The 20,043-nt window shown below is 33.9% G+C and overlaps 1 protein-coding gene across 3 annotated transcripts in view; it reads right to left on the bottom strand.

Annotated features, from left to right (window-relative positions):
• LOC125055219 (acetyl-CoA carboxylase) overlaps window positions 1–20,043 on the bottom strand; it is a 98,084-nt gene that overhangs the window by 14,747 nt on the left and 63,294 nt on the right. For all 3 annotated transcript variants that reach the window (XM_047657571.1, XM_047657572.1, XM_047657573.1), the window contains 8 exons: window positions 9,133–9,272; window positions 6,249–6,459; window positions 5,576–5,668; window positions 4,582–4,739; window positions 3,653–3,833; window positions 2,990–3,105; window positions 1,872–1,992; window positions 957–1,053 (listed from right to left, as the gene is read on the bottom strand). In XM_047657571.1, the coding sequence (XP_047513527.1) occupies window positions 957–1,053; window positions 1,872–1,992; window positions 2,990–3,105; window positions 3,653–3,833; window positions 4,582–4,739; window positions 5,576–5,668; window positions 6,249–6,459; window positions 9,133–9,272 (1,117 nt within the window). The remainder of the gene's footprint in view (window positions 1–956; window positions 1,054–1,871; window positions 1,993–2,989; window positions 3,106–3,652; window positions 3,834–4,581; window positions 4,740–5,575; window positions 5,669–6,248; window positions 6,460–9,132; window positions 9,273–20,043) is intronic.

The following is a 20,043-nucleotide window of genomic DNA, read 5'->3' as shown; positions in this document are numbered from 1 at the left end:
TAAGTAGTTTAATTACAAAATTAGATTATTTATCAATTTTATTTACAAATCATTAGTTATAGAAACTTTTTGAAGTGAAAACTTCGTACTACACTTAATTAAAAGTTTATACACTGTATAATGCTTCCTATCTCATTTTCTCCCACGTTGGATCTTGTGAATTTATTTCAAACTTTCATTATTTTAGTTTTTACCAAATTAAAGATTGATATTAAAGTTATAAATAAAAATTTAACATTAAAATATGTATTTTTTTTAAAGAAAACATCCTACATTTAGATAGAGAAAAAGTCTAATTTACATATTTTAATTATAAAAACTTTGTTTTTGAAGGTTTCACTTCTACCACGTGTGAATTGGACACATGATTATGATATTTATATATAAACTTATTTATTAAAAAACATATTTATTTATAAACTTTTTACAGATTTAACGTCACTCCATAAACCGTCGATATATAATATAAGTGATTTTATATTAGTATTTTTTTATGTAAAATAGTCGCACACTGCTCGCATGAACAATGGCAGATGGGCAAACAGGGAAGCATGGTAAGAGCCACCAGGGAAGAGAATAGAGAGGGCTGACGTGCTGAAAGAAGTTGGTGGGGAAGATTGAGAGAAAAATGCTCAAGATAGAGAGAGAAATCCAGTTGGAGGGGGCCTATACTTGAAAAAAATTCTTAAATAATTATTAAATTAGTATTTTTTTTAAACATTTATATTTGCGACTGCAACGGAATTATATTCCATCTCGTATAATGAAATCATCTCGGATATTGAACTACATAGTATGTATAATAATTTCAATTTTATTAAAAAGTGGTAATAAATTGCACAGTTCACGTTTTTAAGCTCATAATGTTATAAGGATATCCGTGTATGGTAACCATGGAATCGGTATACTATAGTCCATACCATAATAATAAATATATATTAAGTAAATATACATACCAACTCTCAAGGTAAATCTGATTTCGGCTTGCAAAACTCTCAACTTCCAAAGACGAGGACCGTATCTCATCACCATACCCAGCACTGAATCCTCTATCTAAAATTACATAAAGATATATTACTACATATTAGAAAGATATTTATTTTCAACACACAAGTATACAGTATTTAAAATATTCTTAAACTATTCGTTAAGCGAGGAAAGCTGTCTGGGGTCACAGGTACTATCTACTAGGCGCCAACTTAATTAAGTCTTTGATTAGCGCCTGGAAACCCCACGGCCAAAGAGTCTCTACTCCAAATGGAATTATATCCGTTTATTAATGAAAAATATTTGTTTATACGTAAATTATTTGAACTACGTACGGTTAAATAGACAAACGTGTTATCACAGCAAAAAATTACCCTTATATTATTATAATAAGTATTTATATATTTTCTACCGTTACAGCAAAAAAAAATCAGTGGCATAACCTTTTTAGGTCTGGGCCTCAGATTTCCGTATCTGTTTCATGATCATTTTTCAATCTAATAGGCAAGTAGGTGATCAGCCTCCTGTGCCTAACGCACACATCAACTTTTTGGGTCTAAGGCAAGCCGGTTTCCTCACGAAGTTTTTCATGCGCACTTAGAAAGAGCGTCCATTGGTGCACAGCCGGGCATCGAACCTACGACCTCAGAGATGAGAGTCGCATGCTGTAGCCATTAGGCCAACACTGCTCCATATAAGTTACTAAACAAAGGCAAAAAAACACTGCCTTAGTATTTATTAGACAATTTAAACATTTGTTTTTGATAAGGATGAATCTCAATAATATCAATTATTTTTTATTATAAATAGAAATATCTATAGTTAATGCAAAATTAACAAGTAATATTTTATTTACTTTTCTAAAATAAAATAGTTTTTATTACCTTTGCTGGATCAATCAAAATAGTAGGTCCAAAGTTCAAGAAGATGTGGTTACAATCAGTCCTCTTCGCCAACGGGTGTGAAAAGGCCACTTCCAGTTCGTCCATTGCTTCTAGCAACATCCTGTATAACAATAATTAATTTAAAAAAAAACGCTAATATGATTAAACTAATTATCGTAAAGACCACGTCCTTCAGTAATGAAGATATCTCCTTAACTCTTATTTTCTTCTTCCAAATCTATTTATGATTGACACAAATTTCATGTTCCCAAGCTGGAGTTATAAGGCCCGTATTCTATAACGTCAATTAAACTTAGAACTAGTTCCAAGAGCTGTCAAAACATTTTCTCAGTAAGAATTTTGACATATTTGACAGCGCTTAAGACGAGATTGTGACTTGAGATATTAATTACAATATGGACCATATTCAAGAAAGTCAATAAAACCTATATCTAGTTCCAAGAGCGGTCAAAACTTTTTCTCCGTAAGTTTGACATATTTGACAGCTCTTAAGACGAGATTGTGACTTGAGACATTAATTACAATATGAACTATATTCAAGAAAGTCAATAAAACCTATATCTAGTTCCAAGAGCGGTCAAAACTTTTTCTCCGTAAGGTTGACATATTTGACAGCTCTTAAGACGAGATTGTGACTTGAGACATTAATTACAATATGAACCATATTCAAGAAAGTCAATAAAACCTATATCTAGTTACAAGAGCTGTCAAAAAATGTTCTCCGTAAGTTTGACGTATTTGACAACGCTCAAGACGATATTGTGCCTTGAGATATTAATTACAATATGGACCATATTCAAGAAGGTTAATAAAACCTATATCTAGTTCCAAGAGCTGTCAAAACATTTTCTCAGTAAGATTTTTGACATATTTTACAACGCTTAAGACGAGATTGTGACTTGAGATATTAATTACAATATGCTAATCTTTCCGTTTCCGTTTCGACAGACACGTTTTTTGCCGGAAATGGAAGGTCTAGAATATTCGCCATTTTAACGACTAAACCTAAGAGGTTATAGTTTATATATTAGTTAACTAAATAGTAGTTAATTAACTTTTGAAATAATATGAATGTAATAGAAAGCTTATAAACGTACCTTTCACCCTCATTTTGAAGATATTCGAAACTGGCCTCTTTGGTGATGAGATCCTGGTGTCTAATGATGGAGCGGATGAAGAACCTAAAGTCGGTCACCTCTTGGCCTTTCTTTACCTATAAAAATCATTTAAAACTGTGAATTCTATCACTGATATTTGTAAAAGGGCTTGCCCAACACAAATTATGTGTTTCGAATCAAATCATGTTTTCTGCCGACAGGTAAATGCATTGTAAGATACTTATAAAGATGTTTTTATAATTTTTTTGCATAACCTATATTTTTTTCATAGAACAGGGTCCAAATGGGCGGGGACACTCTCAATACCAGTAGGCTCGCAAGTACACTGCCGGCCCTATAGAAATTGGTACGCTCTTATCTTCAAGGACCCTAAGTCAAACTAGTTCGGAAACACAGTGTGCAGCTGGTTCCACACAGTGATGGTGGGCGGCAAAACTGCCTTAAAATATGCTCAGTAGAAAGACGGACCTCGAGGTGATACGGATGGAATGTAAATTAATTACGCTAAATATCCGAACAGTTATGTAAAACACGTCAAAACTAGACTGATACATTATTTTAGATATTATAAGTGTAGTTGTGGGAATACTGGAAAAGACATGAAACAAAAGCCGAGAATAATATAGGTCAAGTTAACATTACCTTAGCCTTTCCAAGATACAGGTGCATCTTCTGGTTGCTAGTGGGCAGAGCTTCCAGGTCATAACTCCTCATGCGGTACAGCTCCAGCTGGAAGGCGGATGCCGGCTCCAGATGCCGGTAGATTGTGTCTTCTTTGAAGTCATTTCGAGCTCGGTATGTAAAGAATTTCGGGAACTGGCGTCTGAAATTGTATTGTTTATAGTCAATGTGTTTGAAAGTGTGTTATTAACAGTGTCAGTGTTGGCGTATGACTCTGTTCCCTGAGGTCGTAGGTTCAAATCCCGGTTGACCCATTAGCAATGGGCTTTCCTAAAGTAAAGGAAAATATCGTGAGGAAGTCACCTAGACCCAAAACGTCGATGGCGTGTGTTACGCATAGAATGCTGATCACCAAATTTCCTATTAGTAAAAACAAATGATCGCGAAACATAAAAATCCCTAAGGTGGTTTCGCCGCTGGTTTTTTGTATTATTTAAGGTTCGTCCAAACAAACGTTATCTATATAAATAAAAATGAATAGCAAAATATGTTTCTAAGCGTAGTAAAATGTTCTATAAAAAATCATAAAAAGGCGAAACGAAGTTCGCGGGGTTAGCTAGTAATATATATATATTTCTTGTATAAACAAAAATTAATCATAATTAACAAAGAGTTCAAAAATTCAGTTATTAAAATTTAAAAAAGAGTAGTAAACACAGAAATATTTGAGAGAATATCATATTTTTATAGTGTTTTTTTTCTTTTACATACATATAAATCTTATTTAGTTGTAAAGTCATAATTTTACATTTTGTTTATATCAAAATCATTAATAGTTTTATATTTTTCCACGTGTAGATTATATATATATATATATATATATATAACCCCGAAAGAGTATATCAACCACATTAAATAAATATATTTAAAAAATTCATCCAAGCCCTTACTTGATCAACAACATAAAGGTGATGCGTCGTATACGTTTCTGGTGTAATTCCCTTGCGTGTGCGCGGCAAAAGTGTCCGAAACGACGCGATACCGCGCTGTCGTCGGCTTCACCGGTGTCTCGGATACCAATCATGAGAATATGTATCGGTTCTAGGGGCTGAAAGAGTAAATTTTTTTAGATTTTTGAAGTTATACTTCTTTAGGCGCGTTCTGAAAAATTTATGAGAGTGAAATTTCACGATGCGCGCGCACCGTGACACAAAATTAATAGAATGAAGTTGCCCACAGAAGATGCTACGGCATTGGACATAATTTAAAAACAACATTCGAATAATAATATAATTTATGTTACACTTAATGTAAGAGAATAATAATAAATATTTATTTATTAATAATGTAATGACTCCTTTTCCAGTCTTTGATTATTTAATTGTAATTAATTATTTGCATGCAATTAAAACTATTTTTAATAATGCCAAAGAAGTATAACGCGCGTACGTAGTACACGCACCCTTTTTTTTTCTTCCTCAGATCCTAGCAATGTACGCAAGAGATTATGTACACAACTATGTTTGTTTTTAACTCATCAACATAATATGTATGTACTTTTTTTACTAGAAAAATTCTCCAGACTAAGAATTCCTTATCGCTATGTAGACTATTTCAATACAAATGTAACTCTCTATTTCATAACTCATACAACAATGGGTCGGATATGTCCAAGTGTCACATTTTTTTATGTTACAAGAGGCAAACGGGCAGGAGACGTCCATTGACACTCACACTGCCAAAATGCAAGTGCGCTGCCGGCCTCTTAAGAATTGGTACGCTCTTTTCTTGAAGTCGAATTAGTTCGGAAATACTTCAGTGGGCAGCTGGTTCCAGATGGTCGAACTATGAGATAATACATTTCTTTAAAAGGTGATCATAAATCTTTACCTACCCTTAATTTTTTCCACGATGGACGCTAATTAGTATTTAAATCATATTTACCACCTCCTCCTCAACGATTTGCTTATAGTCCATGCCAACGTTAATACTAGTGCTGTCTCGACTTTCACTCCCATCTTGTAGCGCTTGAAGATCCTATAATATAAAATGACAAAATACTTTTTAGAAAAAAAAATTATAGTGTAAACTTTACTATTGTGTTCATAATTATTGATTTAGAAATATTATTTTTAATTTATGAATATATAACTTTATTTCCGTTATTATAATTTATTATAGCCGTTATATATAGTTTTTTATTAATCTAATAAATTCCCTTTAATATCTGTTAAAGTATATTTTATTTTAAAAATCGGAACTTGTGAGACCGCGGCCCCTCATTTGCCAATGACTATTAGGAATATTATTGGAGAAATAGCTATGCCAGTCCTCTCACCAGTTTCGGAACAAGAGAAAATCGTCGAACAGTTTTGTCTTATATTATTATAAAAATATATATTAAAAAAAGTATTCCTAGGGACTTCATACTTTTCGACAGGCGTCCAACTAACGTCAAACGAATGAAAATGGTCACGTCACTTAAGTCATTTTTATAGAACTTCGTTTAGCGTTAGGTTAGTCATAAGGCCCTAATCAAGTTACAATTAATTGATTTATCTATACACTTTACTACATATATAACTAACAAAGTACATCAGACTCTAGCAATACCAACCTCTCGTCTAACAGTAGCTGTGCTGGCAAAATCATGGACCAGATCCAGCAACTCATCAGAATACTCCACGAACTGTTCAAATGAATTGAAAGCCGCCAAAGCACCAGTACGATGGTGACATTTCCTCATTGCAGCTGTCGAAAGTTCCGCTGGAACGCCCTCTTCATCTTGGGCAGCTGATAACTCGATCTCTGATTGACTAATCGGTATCCTGCATCAACAAAAAAATTGCATCATTACAAATTTAATTATAGAAAATCCTTCTTAATAAATTTAATTGTACTTATTAAATAACCGTCATTCACGTCAGCGGAACGAAAATATAGAAAAATGGTATAAACGAATGATTAAAACGAAAACAACCTCTTATTTTAAAATTGGTTTGATTTTATGTTAAAGGTATTAGTATAAGATCCCGCTATACAACGACCTTCACCGAGATGCTTATTTAATGAAACGTATTTTATATTTAATTTAATATGTCAATAAATATAATCCATATGGGTTGTCTAGCAAATTTCAGTCCAGAGTATGTTTAATTAATAATTTTAAAAAAATATTTTTTGAAACATTTCACCGGTATGATTATTAGATAAATTCTATACCAATCGAAAGTATGAAGCCCATAGAATATGCAAACTTTATGCTGCCCATTCTTTTCCGGTCACAACTATCGGGTTGCCAGGTATAAACAGGTAAATCTGTACTAGCATTTGCAACGGTCTGTTTATTGAATGAAATTTAAATGAAATTAAAGATTATTTTATTCTGAACACGGTGGTATAGGGTTGGCTGCGAAAAATCAGTCCAGAATTGCGGTTGTCGAATTTTAAAAAGTAAAATATTGCTCCAAGTGAATGTGTGCGACTGAGAGGTCCCAACCGACCATCCCATGCGATAGAAGAGGACACAGCATAGCAGCTGTTTAAAGTCCGCCCACTTAAAGAAAGAGAGTGCGCATGCTATTTGGGCTTGGAAAAGAAAAGGATAGCGATGGACTCGTATATACTATGCATCATTTTGGAGTAGTTTATTATTTAAATAGAGAAATAGTTATTTAATTTTTTTTAATAAATTAATTATTTATGTGTACCTCTATTTTTTGTGACACTAAAGTATATATATGTCACCGTAAAATTGTAAACACCGTTAGATTGTAATCTATCTCGCGAGATTGTAAACTGTCGAAATATTGTGAACCTCAACGAACTGCTTACAATTTAACGTATTATTATTCGGTAGATTGTAATCTATCGAAGTGAAACCGTCAAATTGTGAAACGGATCGCACCTCGCGCGCTGATTAATAGAACAGAATATGCCCCGCGCCACCATATTTGTTTGTTTGTTGTCGAATGTAATTTGATTGTTTTGATGAATGTAAATTGATGCCGTGTTGTAAGTAACTCACAGCTTTAGAATTAGTTATATGAAATTATTGGGAAGTAAAATTAATCTGTGATTGACCAAAGAAGTTTGAATGATAACTAAGTTAGTGTTGGAAATGAAATGAAAGAAAATTGAACTAATTTTTCAATTTTAATTTGTGTTTGAAGAGAAAATATTGTTACGTTTCTGATTTTTTTTATTTTGATATATATTTTTTTTATCATGTGATGTCAGAATTATTGATTACCTACTAAGTAATAAATACTAATTTTTGAAGTGCATTAATTTTATTTGACCGATACCCTTGTTTCAATCCTAACTCTATGGACATATAACGGTCTACTATAAAGCCGACCAATCAGCGCTCGAGGTGCGTACCGTTTCACAATTTGACGGCTTCACTCCGATAGATTACAATCTACCGAATAATAATACGTTAAATTGTAAGCAGTTCGTTGAGGTTCACAATATTTCGACAGTTTACAATCTCGCGAGATAGATTACAATCTAACGGTGTTTACAATTTTACGGTGACATATATATACTTTAGTGTCACAAAAAATAGAGGTACACATAAATAATTAATTTATTAAAAAAAATTAAATAACTATTTCTCTATTTAAATAATAAACTACTCCAAAATGATGCATAGTATATACGAGTCCATCGCTATCCTTTTCTTTTCCAAGCCCAAATAGCATGCGCACTCTCTTTCTTTAAGTGGGCGGACTTTAAACAGCTGCTATGCTGTGTCCTCTTCTATCGCATGGGATGGTCGGTTGGGACCTCTCAGTCGCACACATTCACTTGGAGCAATATTTTACTTTTTAAAATTCGACAACCGCAATTCTGGACTGATTTTTCGCAGCCAACCCTATACCACCGTGTTCAGAATAAAATAATCTTTAATTTCATTTAAATTTCATTCAATAAACAGACCGTTGCAAATGCTAGTACAGATTTACCTGTTTATACCTGGCAGCCCGATAGTTGCGACCGGAAAAGAATGGGCAGCATAAAGTTTGCATATTCTATGGGCTTCATACTTTCGATTGGTATAGAATTTATCTAATAATCATACCGGTGAAATGTTTCAAAAAATATTTTTTTTAAATTATTAATTAAACATACTCTGGACTGAAATTTGCTAGACAACCCATATGGATTATATTTATTGACATATTAAATTAAATATAAAATACGTTTCATTAAATAAGCATCTCGGTGAAGGTCGTTGTATAGCGGGATCTTAGACCATATGTTCAAATATATTTATCGTCGAAATTAATTATCTAATATATAAAATTCTCGTGTCACAATGTTCGATTCTTATGAATTTTTTAATGCATATTCAGTAAGTTTGAGAACCGGCTACTATCTATCTCTTAAACCCCTAAATGTAGATATTTATTTTTATTGAACTAAAAAAATGCTTCCTAGAAAAATATACATGGCATATACGTTTGCCGGGTCAGCTAGTAATATCTATTCCTTACCTATTAGGATGTCCAGTAGGTAACACAAACTGGAAGTGAACAACGCCAAGTTCTCCAGACAACGCTAAATGTTGTAGACACGTAATATCGTATGACGTGTACGCACGACGAACGTACACCTCTAAAGATGCGTTGCAAACCTGAAATTGTAATTATGTTTAAATATATCATACATTTAGATAGATAAGTTTAGATAATATGTATCTGTATGTTTATTTACAGGTTGTAAAAAGATGTGCAGAACATGTGGTCTTAAATGATTCATCCATTGACGACAAGAGAAAGGGAACTTCAGCGGAAACCTAGACTACTGTTGAAGATATTATGTATGATTTAAAGTAATTATTAAGTTATAGATAATAGAATATTAATAGTAAGTAATATAATTATGTCTAGAATTATTATATACAGTAGAATATACTTTATGTTTAGAATCACAAGTTCTCTGAATTTGGAGGATACATTAAATCCGTCTGCGGTAACCTAAAAGAGTTAGTCTGGTAAAAATTCTTAAACAAAAAACATGTTGACGAATATTTTGCCAAAAGGAAATCGGACTGTAAACGACATTATAGTGAGGACCGGCCCTTATTATAAAAGTAAGCTTTGTATTGCGAGTCTTAAAGAAACACAGGACATATCCAGTAGATTTTATTTTATAATATTACTAGTAGACTCGGCCAAACGTTGCTGTGGCTAAGGTTTTTGTTACATTACATAGTAGTAAACTATTCAAGGGAAACGGTAGGAGAACACCAGTCATGGGGACCCCCATGCTTTATTGGTGGTAATGCCATTAAATTGTAGCTTATGTGAGACGTTGGTACTTTCAACACAGAGCCATCTGTTAGAATTGTGACTATTAAATAATAAACAAATAATTTGCAATAAAATAGTAAATTGCGTGTATAATATAAGATGTAAGCCACCCTATCTTTTAAGTTAGATCAAACTGCATACGGTGTGCAAATAAATATAAATATATATAATATATAATATAATAAAGTATAGGAGTCCATAGCGGACAAACAACGTGACGCGTAATTTATATAATATATTAGAATTTGATTATTTCCCTTAAAATACCAGGCGATACTTAAAAAATTACCGCAATTATTGGCAAATTGCGGAATTTCTTGCTTCATGACGAGCTTGAATAATATGTAATTATCAATTATATCGAGTAACGATATTAAAATTGTAAGTAATTACTTCATAATTATAAAATGATTAAATTACTCTATATATTAGAAAAAATCAGGAAAATTGCACATTTCGTAAAGAGAACTAAGAAAAAATCAAATATGGAAATAAAAACTTTTCTGTGTAAGTCTCTAAATTTAAGTAAATGAAAAACTTTGTTAAATTTTATAAAAAAAAACAACAAAATCATAATTTGCTCTCCGCATACTAAGTGTTTATAGTTGAAATAGTTTTTCTCAGGCTTTTATATGTATTATTTAAAGTATTCCTAAACTATCATAAGTGATACATGTATCTTATGTTCCATAATAAACATATTGCGTTTCGTTTGTTCGTTTTAACTATAATATTTTTCGAGCATTTGAAATAACATTTTACTCAACTTAAAGGTAACATCCAACAAAGTTTTTTTTAAGTGTTATTATTAAAAATGATAAAAGCTTTTGTTTGAAAGGAAAACATATAAACACACAACAAAGTATTATTCTATATCTAATAATTAAATTTCTATACATATTTCTCTTGTGTTAGGCGAGTATCTAAGCAGCATTCGCTGCTTTAGAAGTTAAAAGTTATTCTATAGACGGTAATCGAACCACGAACCTCCAAATAAAGTTGTGTAGTAACCATACTATAAATATTATATGTATATACAAAATGATAACCTATTTTTAAGTTACAAGGGACAAATATATATAATTATTTATATGAAGAATTATAACAATATATAAAAAGTATATTTGGTTTCTACGAATACATATTAAAATACAAATAATACATACGTCACTTAAAGAAGATTTATTTTATTTTTAAAACATAAAAATAATTTAACAATATTATAAATTTCAGCGAAGAAATACACGGATTTTTCACACACATATAAAATTATAACCTTCATGATGCTGGTGGGCTTTCAGTATCCAAAACCGGAGCTACACAGGGCTCGTACTGTTGCATTTAGTAAGTTAAAATACTTTTAATAAAATTCAGATATAATAGATAATAATTTTATTTGTCTATGAAAATAAAGTGTCATCGGGGTGCTTTAAATAATAGAGCATTTTATGTTTACTCTGTATTAACCACTTGCGTACAACAATAGAATATAAGTGAAATAATGAAATGTTAATTGCTATCTAACGAATGAATGCATTGTAACAGTTGAAGAGAGTGCCTACGTCTGGCTATACTCTCGGGGCGTAACTCCGACGACTTAGGAAATCGACTTTTTGGGTCTAAGGCAAGCCGGTTTCCTCACGATGTTTTCCTTCACCGTTCGAGCGAATGTTAAATGCGCACATAGAAAGAAAATCCATTGGTGCACAGCCGGGGATCGAACCTACGACCTCAGGGATGAGAGTCGCACGCTAAAGCCACTAGGCCAACACTGCTCTTTATTAGAATTAAAATGAGTTTTAATTGATACAATATTTTGTTAATTTCGAGCTGTCAGTTATTATAATAGGTTGGGGAAAAAGTTTCTTCGCATTTTTTAAGAAAATTCAAAACATTTTTTAATATAGTTTATTTACATTTAACTAAAGTATGTAGGTACCATTTTGTTCGATAACTTTTTGCCATCATTTAGGTAGGGACATGATCCTACTGCTATAGAAATTTTGGGGCTTCTGATCAAAATACCGTGACAATTGGTTTTGGCAGTCCTCTCGTGATGTTAACCTGAGACTGCCTAAAGAATTCTGAAGAGACTGAAACAGGTGCAAATCTGAAGGTCAGGATTATACGTCGTGTAAAATACTCAGAAACACCACCGATAGGTACACTTTATAAGCGGTACGATCCCAGGACTCAAGTAACGTCCGCACGCCACGGCGGTAGACAGTCGACTGACTCCCACTAGTGTGTTTCGGTATACTACATCCCTTCCTTATTAAAATTAATAAAAACTTATCAAATGATTCGAAGATTAACTTTAATTTTGTTTCTTTTACATTTTAGGATGATAAGTCATTAATCTTCATTTTCGTTACCATTTAACCTGTCGTCTGCGTAGTGGTTAATGATTTGCCACTCACCATTTTCAACCCTCTTAAAGTGGACAACATTTCTGCGGTAATCTTTCCCCGTTGAATCATTTCTTACCCTAATGTCTCCACCGTTACATCTGTTACCGTGTGAGACTCTGGACCACAATTAGGAGCCAATTTATTTTCTCTTATCATATTTTGAAGTCTAGATTTTCCCCAATTCCCAAATGACTATCCGCCGCTTTTCTCTTCCTATCAGCATATTCCTTTCCTTTTTCTTTATTCACCCTATCTCTGTCTATTAAATTTAAATATTTAAAAAAGACTTTATGTTCCATGTCTGTAGCCATGAGAATTTTATCTCGTAACTGTCAACAAAAGAAGAGTTCAGCCGGGGTTTTTCCTGTTACTGTATGAGGGGTGCTGTTGTACATTACAAGGTGTTCTAGAAGGTCCTCTTTCCAGTCCTTTTTACCTAACTTTTTTATTTAACCTGTGGCCAATAGGGTATTGTATTGTATATTACAATCCCGCACTCCTTACAAAACGCTTTGTCACTTGTAAATTAATTGCCACACTAAGAAGTTAGGGTTGCAGGATATCCCAATTGAGAAAATAATTCCTTGAGATTTTTAATGGTTTCTGTGGCAGTAATGTTCCTCATAATTTTAATCTCCTTATACCTACTGTAGTAGTCTACTAGTATAAGTAGGTAATCGTTTGATGGTAATGGTCCCAAAAAGTATACCGCCACACCAAGACAAGGCTCACTTGGAAGGTCTCGTCTTTTAGTTGGATGAGGTTTAGGTGATGAAACCAGCGTACAACCTTTACAGGTTTTAACACGACTTTCAGCATCAATTTTAGGCCACCAAACCTTTGTTCTTAGACGACCTTTTATGGCCACAAAGCCAGGATGTCCTTGGTGAGCAGCTTCAAGAACTCGATCACGAAGTTGTTTAGGAATAATAAGTTTATTCCCTCAGAGGGCTTTATTTCCTTATAACACTCATTCCACTTATCTTCAAAAACACCAGTTCTTAATGCTATTATTTCCCTGTCTGTTGCACTGGCTGTTTCAATTTCAACAAGTGGAACAGCTATCGTATTCTACAATTGAATTTATGTAGTTTTCATTGTCGAATGGAACTGGGTAGGCAGATTGACAAAGGCTTGAAATAGAGTCTGCGATGTTCTCTTTCCCTGATCGGTAGACTACTTTATACTTGTAAGCCTGCAGCCGCAGAACTCATCGTTTTGATGCGTGCGGCTTGGATCTGTTACCGAAGATAGTTTCCAAAGGCTTGTGGTCACTTATGGGCTCAAACTCTTTGCCCAGTAGATGAATCTTAAAATGTTCTACTGCCCATACCAGAGCCAGGACTTCTTTCTCCGTGACAGTATCTCTTCTCGCAATCAGTAAGAATTTTATTGCCGAACGCAATTATCTGAGGTCCATGACGATCAATTTGTACGAGCACCGCTCCAAGACCAACTGGAGATGCATCTGCTATTATTTGCGTTCTATCCACCCGGTTGTAGTAGCCAAGTGTTTTTAAGTTTGACAGTCGTATCTTGAGGGTCTCAAATGAAACGTCTTGAACGTCTGTCCAGTATTTTTTAATGTTAGTAGATCTACTCAATCTAAGTCTTATTATTTGCCGAAGGGGTTCTGTAAGTGTTGCCAAATTGGGTATCCATTTCCCAACGTAGTTAACGAGTCCAAGAAACTCTGTATCTCTTCAATGTTGGATGGCTTTTTGAAGCCTGGATTGCTTGAATGTATTTGTCCAATGGCTTTATTCCTTTTTCAGTTAGTATAGATGTCCTAGAAATTCAATTTTGTTTTTTTAAAGATGCATTGTCGTGGTTAAGAAGAACATTGTTATCTTTCAGTATTTGTAACACCTTTCCAAGACGTTTATCGTGTTGCGACTCATCGGATCCATGTACCATAATTTCGTCAGTAAAATTCGCTGTCCCTTCATAACCGAGCAACAAATTCTTCACCCACTTTACAATTGATAGTTAGTTGTGTCATCATCCATATGGAATACATAATCCACTTCATCGGTATCTTGGTTTGTTCCTTTATTTATTTTCAGTCTCTTTGTTCTATTGTATTCGTCATTTCGTGTATGTAATTTCCGTTTATGTACCTTAGTCTTACAATAATCCCTAAAATGGCCAACGATTCCACATTTTAAATATTTTTTATCTCTGGCTGGCCAATTATTATCAAATGATAAATGTTTGTTGTTGCCGCAACGAGAACATGTTTTCACTGAGTTTCGAACCGCACGTAATTTCTTGCATCTACCCGGTTAATTTCTGAATATTCGTATCAAAAGTTTTACTTGATCCTTGCTTATCAAACGAATCAAGCTGTCTGTTAACCGTCTCAAGCGTAATAGCAATTGTAATTACTTGTTGAAGTGTTATCGAATCTTCACCTGCCAGACTTTCTTCCTTAATGCTGAGCTTCGGCCCTTTTCTACGATTTGGTCTATTAAGTGTTCATCTTTAGCTGGAAACTGGCATTTAGGTACCAGCTTGAGTTCGCAACCGAAAGTTTCAAACCTCTCCCCTTCCTCTTGTTAGATAGTCAGTCTAATAATATCCTTCGTAGTATCTGCTTTGTTTTGGTGAAAAATTAATTCATTTAATTTTTGTATAGCTATTTCATAAACGTCAGCGCCATCGCTCTCATCGACATGTTGTAATACACCTCTTGCAATGCAAGCCCACGAACGTATAATAAAGAAGCTCGCTTTTTAATGCTTGAATCAATATTAGCGGCCAAAAATTATGTGTCTGGCGATAAAACTCGGCGCGGCAAAAAGTTGACCCTTTTCTGCGCGCAGCCATCGAAGCGTACGAAAGTGTTCTTCTCAGAACACATCGATATCGTGGCCTTACGATAACGCTAATAAACTGTTATTTTCAGAACAATATTATTATATCTTACGAAAACGTTTAACAACTGTCCTTTTCAGGACATATTATTCTTGTTTCTCGACAAAACTTTTAACAACTGTCCTTGTCAGGACATATTACCGTGTCTTACGACAACGATGAAACTGTTCTTTTCAGAACACACGACCGTATCTATTCTGATCTGTTCTTGTCAGAACATATCACTGTATCATTACGACACCGTAACTAATCACCTACAGGTTTATACCCGTATATATATACCTCCTTATTTACGAAACACGCATACTTTTAATTAATCACGCATACTTCGCACAATAATCTGATCTGAATATCAATGATTATTGTCATTAAACCAAATACGGTGTAATCTAATAAACCTTACTAATAAAAGTAGTCTATCAAATTGACTTTAAAGCATGTACTCAGAATTAGTCTATCTTATTGACTTTTAGAACGTTATGGCCTGTCATATTGACCATAACACCATTATCTTAGTCTATCTTATTGACTTTAAGAACGTTATGGCCTGTCATATTGACCATAACACCATTATCTTAGTCTATCTTATTGACTTTAAGAACGTTATGGCCTGTCATATTGACCATAACACCATTATCTTAGTCTATCTTATTGACTTTAAGAACGTTATGGCCTGTCATATTGACCATAACACCATTATCGAGACATTTCATATTTGCCTTGATAATGAAAACATTTTTCTCTCATATTGACTTCACAAAACCACTATATTTTATAATGGTCATGGCTACTAATGGTAAAGACCTATCTTATTGGCCGTGATATAAAAACATCTCAAATTCACCTCACAAAACATTGATCTTTCATATTGATCTAACCATTGTTACTAATCGTCAAGACCTTTCATATTGGCCATTATAGCAAAACGTGGGTCTCTCAAATTGACCCCACAAAACATCGGTCTTTCATATTGACCTAACCATTGCTACTTATCGTCAAGACCTTCCATATTGGTCTAACCATTGTAACTGTAAATTTCTCTTTCACACGCGTTCCTTCCTTACATACCATGTTTCCTTATGTCTTTCAAAACTCACATTCTCCGTCGTCGCCACTTGTAAAATACTCAGAAACACCACCGATAGGTACACTTTATAAGCGGTACGATCCCAGGACTCAAGTAACGTCCGCACGCCACGGCGGTAGACAGTCGACTGACTCCCACTAGTGTGTTTCGGTATACTACACGTCGGATGCATTATCACCTCACAGCCAAGCTCTCTTAGTTTTTGCTGAGTGGCTAGATGTGTGAGGTCTAGCGTTATCATGATGAAAAACCACACCCCTTCTGGTGAATAATTCCGGCCGCTTTCTCTCAACTTCTTGCTTTAATCTCATCAGTTGTTCGCAGTAGAGTTCAGAATCGATGGTCCTGCCTGGTGGTAACAGCTCATAATGAATAATGCCCTTCCAATCCCACCACACACACAGCATCACCTTGTTACGAGTTATCCCGGGATTCGCCACAGTCTGTGAAGCCTGACCGGCCTTTGACCACGACCTTTTTCGCACGTTCTTGTCGTACGTAATCCACTTTTCATCATCAGTTATCAGCTTCTTCAAAAATGATTCGGTTCCATTAAGTCGTAATAAAGAATCAAAAATGAGTACATGGTTCATTAGGTTTCTTACAGTGAGCTCATGAGGGTACCCAAATATTGAGCTTTTTTGTGTACCCGGTTTTTTTAAATGCGCCAAAACTGTTTTGTGGTCAATTCCCCGTTCTTCAGCTACGTCGTAACTACTGATATGCCGATCTTGCTCCACTTTTTCAAAAATGGCATTCATTTTATCCGTCATAGGGCGACTAGAGCGACTTGGATCTTTGACATCAAAATTTCCGGATTGAAAACGCTTAAACCAAATTTGTGCTACTGTCACAGACACTGCGCTAGGGCCAAATGAACATCGCAAATTTTTTTCGCGGCTTGTGTTGCATTCTGACCTTTTTGTAGTAAAATTTTAAAATGTATCGAATTTCTTCATTCGATTCACTCATCTTGACGGTACGAAAAATAAATAAAAAACAGACATTATCCTAATTTGATTTTGGAATTATCTTCTTTAAAATCTCAACTTTTCTTGATAACAAAACCAGCCAGATACATATAGTATAGCCAAAGAGATTTTATTACAAGTTCATACATACTATAATGCGAAAAGACTTTTTCCCCAACCTAATATAACCCTTGGCCTCCAACTCCTTTAGAGGCAATTAGGTAAACAGGAGGTGCCTGTTTCCTCACGATATTTATTTACCTTATAGAGAAATCTTTGGTAGGCTTGATTTAAAAGGAAAAAACTAACAGTATTTACCAAATTTTTTAAAACTTTTTTCAATTGTTACAGTTGTTATGCTCCTCTCTGTTACGCCTGTATGCATTTTTGTCTTCATTGACATATATAAGTCCATTCTTGTCAAGAATTTCGTTACTGTCATTCGTCATTGTACCATAGTTGGACCGTTCTTGGCAATCTTTTTTAAGGTATTAAAAATTCACTTTGTAATATAAAAATTAAGATTTAAAGCACATATACTTCATAGAAAGCATCTTTCAGTATCAACGTGTAACATTTAAACGTTTAATTGGGTTATTCGTATTTTAAAAACACAATTATGAAAGGAGAATACCAATTCTTATAAGGCAACGCACCCAAGTATGCTTCATGGGTAGATCACTTAATATCAGGCTCAATTTACATTTGCACCCTTTTAAAAAAAAGTACTAAACTTCAATTTGACTTTAGTTTTTATATATGAATTAATTAAATGAATTGATAAGCTTGTATAAAGTATTATATTGATAATAAAATCTAAATAAAAGTAACCTTTGAAAAGCTGCAATTTTTAAACATCTTTATAAGCTCCATTAAGTGAATTTGTATTTAAAAAATGGAATTACTACTTACTAAATGATTACTTGAACCTGTGTGAGTCTTAATTGTATGTATAATTTTAACAATGTTTTTGTTTCATTTCAAAAGATTTACATATAATGATAAAGACTCGCCATTAGGAAGTCAGAATAAATTTCCTTATAAATACAATTATTATTACAGTGGAACCTCTATAACTCAAACCTCGTTAAATCCTCAGTAAGTCGAAATCAAAAAATTCCATTCGCTTCCACTGAAAAAATACGCTAAATTCAAAGCCCTCGTTAAACGTAAATTAATCGATAAAGCTTTTTATAAATTTGACGAATACTTAAATGATCCTAACCCTTGTGATTGATTTGCTCCAGTTCAAAAAAATTGTATGACTCAAAACTTAGCGATTAAAAAGAGTGACGGAAAGTTTCTTGCCGCTCTACGCCCTTGACTTGCGAACTGGTGCCTGGTAGTAAATGTAAATTTACAATTAATTTAACTTCTTTTTCGACGTTCTTAAGTGTACTTTTTTACCTATTTGAATAAAGATATTTTGAGTTTGAGTTTGAACCCCTAAATACGCGGTAACACGAACAAACTGTTATTTCCCTACGAAGTATTGATAATACATATTGGCCCTCATATATTTAACTCGACTTCAAAAGGGAGACTTCGTAAGTCGTAGTTAGTGAAATATAATGACGTCTTACGTGGAATTATTGAAACTTGAAAAATATACTTAAAAATCGCGCCTCTGTAATGTTGTGTAATGTCTACTTCATACTAATCTGTGTACTATACTAATAAAGTGTCTATTCTCAACTTTGAACCTGCAAGTAATTCGTGTTTTATTATGTAAGACGAAATTTCAGCAGTTAAAATTTAAATCATATGTAGCTCGAAATTCTTGTCAACCCGATTTTCCATTTCCCTTGACATTCGAGTAATAGAGATTCCACTGTATTGCGAGAACACACTAGCAGCAAAATGCTAATGCGTGTGTAATGGGATATGAAGTATCAATTTAATTTGTTTTAAAAGACACACCACTATCTCTGAGAATAAGTTTAAGGCATTGCCATTACTTTGTACAGTGTTTAGTTTTTATAAGATAAAAATATTTATTTCCTCGAAACAATTTCAGATAATGATAATGCACATTAAAGAAAAAACAGCAATGCAGATAATAAATGAAATCAACCGCGACTACGAGCTATTTAACACGATGTCGCCCTCGTACCAAGAAATAATCGACGCATCTATCGCTAACTCCCTGCAATACAGCGAAAAAGGCTGGGCCATAACAGTCCTATGTGTCGTATTGATATTTCCTTTAATGGCCGCTGTTTTGAACGTATACAACTTCACATTTAAATCTGAGCCAGCTAAATATATGGTACACGATCTGCCAAAGCCGTACGGGGAGCCCGAGGAGCGGTTTGATACTCCGTACTTCGAAATCATGTTCGTTTATATGGTGTACTGCGCTTCCCTGTACATCGTCAACTTTGTTGGTTATGACGGGTTCTTTGGCTTGTGTATTAATCACGCATGTCTGAAGATGCAGTTGTATTGTCAAGCATTTAAGGAGGCATTGGCAAGTGAGAATATGTACGAAAAGATCGTCGGCGTTATTAAGGAACAGAATCGGCTTTTTAAGTAAGTTTTAAGATCCAAAAATTTGGTAACAATAGGCTATCTGATTCTTTTTTAACGGATTTGAAGTTATGTTTTATTATAAATTTATAATTATTTTACATAATTTAACCGACGTTTCGTGTTGAATGTCAAAAAGTATCACAGCTGTAGAAAAAGTTGTGTTATCTGTATTTATTTCCCCGGAGTTGGTATCGACTCGGTAAATCGGTAAATT

Source organism: Pieris napi, chromosome 13 (assembly GCF_905475465.1).
Source record: "Pieris napi chromosome 13, ilPieNapi1.2, whole genome shotgun sequence".
Lineage (NCBI taxonomy): Eukaryota > Metazoa > Arthropoda > Insecta > Lepidoptera > Pieridae > Pieris > Pieris napi.
The sequence above is the reverse complement of the archived record's forward strand: the minus strand, read 5'-3'. Positions and strand labels throughout refer to the sequence as shown.